This window comes from Coregonus clupeaformis, chromosome 15 (assembly GCF_020615455.1).
Source record: "Coregonus clupeaformis isolate EN_2021a chromosome 15, ASM2061545v1, whole genome shotgun sequence".
NCBI lineage: Eukaryota > Metazoa > Chordata > Actinopteri > Salmoniformes > Salmonidae > Coregonus > Coregonus clupeaformis.
This window is the reverse complement of record NC_059206.1, coordinates 65,474,182-65,481,835: the sequence shown is the minus strand read 5'-3', so window position 1 is coordinate 65,481,835 and position 7,654 is coordinate 65,474,182. Positions and strand designations below refer to the sequence as shown.

Below are 7,654 nucleotides of genomic sequence, written 5' to 3'. Positions count from 1 at the left end.
GCGGTGACCCGATCCTGCAGGTTCATGCTCTACAATATTTGCAGAGTACGACCCTACCTTACACAAGCGGCACAGGTCCTAATCCAGGCACTTGTCATCTCCCGTCTGGATTACTGCAACTCGCTGTTGCCTGGGCTCCCTGCCTGTGCCATTAAACCCCCTACAACTTATCCAGAATGCCGAGCGCGTCTGGTGTTCGACCTTCCCAGTTCTCTCATGTCACCCGCTCCCCTCCGCACACTCCACTGACTTCCAGTTGAGGCTCGCATCTACTACAAGACCATGGTGCTTGCCTACGGAGCTGTGAGGGGAACGGCACCTCCTTACCTTCAGGCTCTGATCAGACCATACACCCAAACGAGGGCACTACGTTCATCCACCTCTGGCCTGCTAGCTCCCCTACCTCTACAGAAGCACAGTTCCCGCTCAGCCCAGTCAAAGCTATTTGCTGCTCTGGCACCCCAATGGTGGAACAAGCTCCCCACGAGCCAGGACAGCGGAGTCACTGACCACCTTCCGGAGACACTTGAAACCCTACCTCTTTAAGGAATACCTGGAATAGTATAAAGCAATCCTTCTACCCCCCATACAAAAATAAGAATAAAAAAGTGGTTGTCCCACTTGCTACCATAAGTTGAATGCACCAATTTGTAAGTCGCTCTGGATAAGAGCGTCTGCTAAATGATGTAAAATGTTATGTAAATGAGAGATGGGATTGGAAGATTAGATAAGATAAGCCCTTTCAGTACTATGACTTCTATTGAAATATTTTATTTGATGAGAACAACTGATCTATTCAAATTCTACAGTTTCCTGACTCAAGGGTATTGTTCTTAAATCAAAACATGGAATTCTTTATTAAGATTTATAAATATACATTTTGATATGGCTGCACAAGAGTCTGTAATGCTGAAACATCCATTACTTTGTTGATTAAGATGTGGGGTTTCTACATTAATGAAATGTAATGTGTTTTTGGACTTTTGGTACCATTTTTCCATGTGTGAATATTGTATTCTGTGTATATACAGTAAATAGCCAATGTTTTGAATCCAGCATATATTTCAACTTTGAATATGTACAAATAATGGATACACGTTGGTTGTTAAATAAAGCAGTACAATACTGTATATTTGCACTAACTGTTTTTGTAATAATGTTGTGGATTTATCATCTGAAATCTACTTAATTACAATTGAAACAGGATATTGATTAGTATTTTATTGAATTTATTTGTATGTGTAAGACTCAGTATGATTTGTTTATGCAAGTGCTTAAAATGTTTCTACCACATCTTTACGTCATCAACTCAAACTATTATATGAGCAGTTGACAATTCTTTTCAACATAAGATGTTTTATGGTTTTGGGGCATATTGGCTTTTTGAGTAAATACTTAATGATATACCAAGCAATATCAGAAATAATCAACTTCTACATTTACATTTTAGTCATTTAGCAGACGCTCTTATCAAGAGCGACTTACAGTTAGTGAATACATTATTATTATTATTTTATACTGGCCCCCCGTGGGAATCGAACCCACAACCCTGGCGTTGCAAACGCCATGCTCTATCAACTGAGCTACATCCCTGCCGGCCATTCCCTCCCCTACCCTGGACGACGCTGGGCCAATTGTGCGCCGCCCATGAGTCTCCCGGTCGCGGCCAGCTGCGACAGAGCCTGGATTCGAACCAGGATCTCTAGTGGCACAGTTAGCACTGCGATCCACTCAGGAGTTCTATTATGAATGCTAGACGATCAGCTAATCCGATCAAGGGCAATTAATTACAATACAGTACAAGGGGGACTAATGTTGCGGACAAATTAATTAAACGCCTCAAAGGATGAAAAATATCAAAGGATTCAATTCGCGCCAAAGTGACGTTCGTCTTAGAAATTTACTTAGTGACGTAACACTTTGCTTCAGAGGAAGTAACATCCACGTTTCAAACTTCAGGAATGTGTTCTCATTGGCTGAAGATTGGAATAATTCTGCCAACGGTCACGGGTAGCGGAGCAGTATGGGCAGAATAAGTTGTGACAACAATATTTCGGGTAAACAAACAGTCGACTGCATTATTTGACCTGGCTGTGTTTTAAGTATTTTGACAGCTAGACACAAGTACTAAAGTAATTATTTTGTTTTTTTGTAGTAAATAAGCGCTCAGCATAATTTATCGTGCGTTTGGCAGTACAGCGTGCTGCTCCTTATGGGACGAAGCTAACGTTACCATGCTAGCTAGCTAACCTCTTTACTTACAAAGCTAGTGAGCGAACGTTAGCTAAATTACTTAGCTAGCTTCTTGCTAGCCACGTCATTTTGGATTACGAATTGACTCAAGATTGTAGCGCCATGGGCACACAGATGTCAAGCTACTCGGGATAATTTGAAAAACGATTAACGCCGCTAGCCACTTTTACGTTACAGCCAACGTTACTGCGCCTGGGAAGTGATGAGTTACAGTTGCCGAATGTTTGTCAGTACGTCCCCGAAGATGGGACCTATTCGACAGAGACTAGACTTCAACCAGAGCGACGGCGAGGACGATGGCAACAACAGCATTGGAGTCGAAATGTACTCTCCAGTGCAATCGCCGAGACAGAACTTAAACCAAGACGTCTGTAACAGCACCATGAAGATACCTACGGCGGAGGATCGCGTTGAAATTTGGGATGAGGAGGGGTTTGGATGTCTTTCTCCCCTAAAATCACCAGGGACTTACTTGATGAAGGGGTCCCCTTCTCCTAGAAAGGGGACCCGGCCCTACAATAACAACTACAACAGCTCGTCCCCGGAGTTTTCCGACAATCAGGAGGATGGGAGCTCTCCCATTCCTGATTGTCCGGACACGCCGCCCCATAAAACCTTCAGAAAACTCCGGCTATTTGATGTCCCCCACACACCGAAGGTGGGTTAACTACAGTAACATGTTATTGTTCTCAAATTTATTCTTTCAGATCCATAATATATAAGGTCAGATCAAATTATATTTTTAAAGTTTTCAGCCAGAGATAACCAGCCACTGTGCAAGAGTTCTATTTCTGTCTTCAACATGTTTGAAAATGAGACTGAAGAATAGTTTGATTCTGGTCTCTATTACCATTTGTTAAGGGCAATGGGATAGTTGAGTTTTCCCTGAATCATTGATCTCCTTGTGACTTATTTTTCATATTATTTGTATTCATATGACCCTCACCAACCATAAAAATGTTATTCTTATCTAATGCAACATAATTTCCCTTTCAGAGTCTGTTGTCCAGAGCCAGGGCAGAGGCCACAGGATCCACAGTCCACCGGGTAGGAGTAGGTGTCTACATGAATGGGGACTCAACAGGAAGAACACACACAGACAGCAGGAGTAGACAGACACCCATGATCAACATCAATCCATTCACCCCTGACTCATTACTGATCCAGACAGCAACGTTACAAAGGAACAACAGAAAGAGATCACACAGGAATGAGTAAGAGAAGAACCTTGTACTGATGTCATTATCTACCAGCTGTTACATTGAGATTTTGTGGAGTGGGACTCTAATGGGACTGACCTATAATGAACTCCATTTCCTCTTTATGCTGTCCCCTATCCTAAGGTAGTTGTGGAACTCTTGTTTGTCTGAATCATTTTCTAAAACTCAAAAGTAGTTGCGGTTTGCCAAGTGTTGTAAAGTAGATCATATTTTACTACCGTGCCACAACTCAAGTTCCTCTGACTGTTAGACAACTCAAAAAAGTGTCTTAGAATTGGGAGATACTTATTTCTGTTGGTGTAAATGGAGCATGGCCTATTCTTAGTTGACAATAGATTCAGACATGCTTCTGGAGTGTGTGTTAAATCAGTTGACTATTGCATGCTTGTTGGCAGCAACCTAAAGCCACATGGTCACACTCACTAGGTGCACTTGTAGGGATTGTCTGCCCTCCAGTGGTTGGAATGTGATATAACACATTTTGGTTACTTTCCTTTGTCTCTACAGCTCATGTGGAGAGGACATGGAAGCCAGTGATGCAGAGTGTGAAGAGGACATCATTCCACCTTCAAAGGTACATTTTTGTAATCACAAATATAGCTTTATTACACACACACACTCAAATTGTGCTTTAGATAAGTGTCTAAGCAGCGCTGTCCTTTTCTTGCAGAGAATGACTCTTCTCGATAGCAACATGATGTCAAGATATGCCACAGAGTTTCATGAGCTGGAGAAGATAGGGTCTGGGGAGTTTGGCTCTGTCTTCAAATGTGTGAAAAGACTTGATGGTTGCATCTACGCCATCAAACGCTCAAAGAAGCCCCTCGCTGGATCTGTAGACGAGTAAGAGAAGCCCATGGATTTTGAAAAGTTGACAATCCAAGTATAAATTGAAACGACTCATTCACCTTAATGCTATGTCATTTTTGTGCTAATATTGTGTTCTGTTTTCCTCAGACAGAATGCACTCCGGGAGGTGTACGCCCACGCTGTCTTGGGACAGCACCCCCATGTGGTGAGGTACTACTCTGCCTGGTCAGAGGATGACCATATGCTCATACAGAATGAGTACTGTAACGGCGGCACACTGGCAGACGTGGTCACAGAGAACTACAGAACCATGCGCTTCTTCTCTCAGCTGGACCTCAAGGACCTTCTCCTTCAGGTGGCCCGTGGACTGAAGTACATTCACTCCACCTCACTGGTTCACATGGACATCAAGCCAAGTAAGTAGCTGCAGAGGTTTGGATACAGCTCCGCTATTGAATCAAATAAAATATTTATGATTTAACACTTGCCGTGCTTTACTTTTTCTCAGGCAACATCTTCTTATCCCGGAGGACTGTGGTGTGTGTCGGTGAATTTGACGATGATGAAGGACCAAATACAAATGTTGTTTACAAAATAGGTACTTAAAAGTATAAGGTCATGCAAATGAAACAAGCTAATAATTGAGTGGACTTGTCGACCAGGCAGCCTGATTCTAATGTTTTTGTATTTTTCCCTCAGGTGATCTTGGCCATGTGACCAGGATGGACAATCCTCAAGTTGAAGAAGGGGACAGCAGGTATCTGGCCAATGAAGTCTTACAAGAGGTAATTGGATAACTCCTCCTCCCCCATACCACCTCATTTGTTAAATTATTCCAAATCCATCTTATGTGACATAACAAAACTGAACCAACATGTTTTTCAGGACTACAGAAACCTCACCAGGGCAGATATTTTTGCCCTATCACTGACTGTGATCAGTGCCTCAGGAGCTGAACCACTCCCAACTAATGGTGACAAGTGGCATGACATCAGACAAGGAAAACTACCTGCGATACCTCAAGTGCTCTCACAGGAATTCCTAAGTTTACTGAAGGTATGACTAGAAACGACAAGGGGTGCATTCCAAATGGCACACTTTCCCTACATAGTGTGCATATATTGGATGCAGTGCTTCATTCTGCAATGGTGGTTTGTGTGCAGGACAGGCATTAGTAATAATGTTTAATTAGTGGTATTAATGTCTTCTCTGTGTGCTGCAGTTGATGATCCACCCTGACCCTGCCAGGAGGCCGTCTGCATCTTCCCTCACCAAGCACCCCGTCCTCCTCACTGCCTCCCGCATGAGCGCTGACCAGCTCCGTGTGGAACTCAACGCAGAGAAGTTCAAAAATGCGCTTCTGCAGAAGTACGTACACTCTTCATATGTCATGTCTCAAGGCTTGCCTTCCTTTTCATTTGTTATCGTATCGTAAGTATGACTGTTAGGGAGAATACTACGACATAGTGTTAGTTTTGTGAAGAAATTACATGATGCTACCTACTCTTTAAGGATTTAGGAATCCATTTCAGATGTAATTACTATTTTCTTGGTAGTTATGAATGGCTTCTCTAACAATGTGTTTTTCTCTCGTGCAGGGAGCTGAAGAAGGCCCAGCAGGCCAAAGTAGCCGCGGAGGAGAAGGTTCTGACCTCCGATAGGGTCCTGACGCGCTCCACCCTCCAGTCCAGCAGGAGCTCCAGGCTCATCGGCAAGAAGATGAACCGCTCAGTTAGCCTGACCATCTACTGAGAGGGCCGACTGCCAACCCAAATGGGTATCAGACTGGGTCGTATTCACTAGGCACGACATGGAAACAAACAGACCAAAACGGTGAGGGACTACCTGAAATAGTCCAAATAGAAATGCTTGTTTTCTGTTGCAAAACGTTTTGCTACCGTGTGCGCTAATGAATACGACCCTGGTTGCACTCGACAGTGAACTGGGAAGGCCTCCCTATGCAGACATGGACAGATGGGCTTCAAAGCGTACAAACCGACTATGATAGTTCTTACTGTTTGGTACTTGGAAAGGGTTAGTAAGACAATGGACCAAATGTATTTGACTCTAAAGAGTGAAAGGGTTGTGACCTTCCCAAGCACTTGGCATGTTCTGGCAATTGGTATTAAAGAACAAAGCCGGTTTTGTTTTTAATGAAATGTGGGTGCATGCTAGAACTTTCTGTTGCCAGTGTGAGGGTTTGGGATGGTGTGATACAAATGTGCACCTTACTGTCTGTGTTTTACCTGATGTCAGGTAGTGGAACTGGACCATTGACTAAGAATGATACAATGAGCACTTTGAACTTGCCTTATGCAACTGTTTGCATCCTGTTTTGCTCAGTTGGTAGAGCATATCGCTTGCAACGCCAGGGTTGTGGGTTTGATTCCTACGGGGGACCAGTACGCAAAGTATGAAAATGTATGCACTCACTACTGCATCTGCTAAATGTAAAAATGCATACTGCTGCTATATATGTTGGTTTGTCTTGAACTGTAGTAGAGTTCAGTGAATTTATAAATTCCATTCAAAAGTTTAGAATAGTTTCAGTAATCAATATCTTCTGTAAAACATGGAATTTCAATGTGTTGCACCTGTAATACATTTCCTATCTGAAGTTCATTAAGTACTAGGTTTGTACACTGATTGTTTTAAGATGTTTTACACATGTTAGTTTTTCATGATGAGTCATCCAATCGTGTGTGTGATGCGGTTGGTCGAAGTGGATCATTGTGTCAAGCCCCGGTGTCATTTTATTTTATATATAAGATGCACGGAGCCACTGAACAATTGTTTTAGTAAAGTCAGTATTTTAAGCTTGGACTTCTCTCCCTCTGTTCAAAACCTATAACTGTAGCATTATTGACTCATTTACATTTTCTCATGTTTTGCAACTATGTATATTATGCATGTAGATAATTTTGACAGCTATTGGTTTCATGTTACTTGTTCCAATTTCAATAAATTCATTCCCGACAATAAGGATGCCTTGGAACTGTCAAATGTTTATGGATGAATGTTGCTGTAAAAGAACATACACAATAGTGACAGTATACAAATAACATGGGACTACACATGGTAGTCTGGGAAAGACGAGTTATCTAATGAAAATAAATGAGAGGAGATGGTCTTTCAGATTATACAGACTGAAACTTTGTTTCATAATATAGTTTCTTGTAAATTGATCGTCTGTACCAACATTGCAACATAGGCTTGTTCATTGTCGGGACATGTTTTTTTAAGCAATTATTTGTGGCCAACTGACCGTTTACTCATCACAGTTGACTACTGATTAAACTTGCAACACGTTTGACAACTATGCGCTATGTGGTGCTACCATTCAGTCATTGGGTGATACAAGTTTATTTTCC

General features: G+C 42.3%; 1 protein-coding gene across 1 annotated transcript; it reads left to right on the top strand.

Annotated features, from left to right (window-relative positions):
• The first annotated feature begins 1,951 nt into the window (after nt 1-1,951).
• LOC123492671 (wee1-like protein kinase 1-A) lies at nt 1,952-7,265 on the top strand. The gene is made up of 10 exons (XM_045225425.1): nt 1,952-2,911; nt 3,250-3,467; nt 3,981-4,047; nt 4,144-4,316; nt 4,431-4,699; nt 4,792-4,881; nt 4,983-5,068; nt 5,169-5,339; nt 5,506-5,651; nt 5,882-7,265. The coding sequence occupies exons 1-10, from the start codon at nt 2,456-2,458 to the stop codon at nt 6,033-6,035; spliced, it is 1,830 nt and encodes a 609-aa protein (XP_045081360.1). The 5' UTR covers nt 1,952-2,455; the 3' UTR covers nt 6,036-7,265.
• The last annotated feature ends 389 nt before the right edge of the window (nt 7,266-7,654 follow it).

Excerpts from the sequence above, each read along its gene's own strand:
- LOC123492671 (XM_045225425.1), top strand. The coding sequence starts at position 2,456 with ATGAGTTACAGTTGCCGAATGTTTGTCAGTACGTCCCCGAAGATGGGA. Across the intron at positions 3,468-3,980 it reads AAGAGATCACACAGGAATGA|CTCATGTGGAGAGGACATGG; the intron begins GTAAGAGAAGAA and ends TTGTCTCTACAG. Across the intron at positions 5,340-5,505 it reads AATTCCTAAGTTTACTGAAG|TTGATGATCCACCCTGACCC; the intron begins GTATGACTAGAA and ends TGTGTGCTGCAG.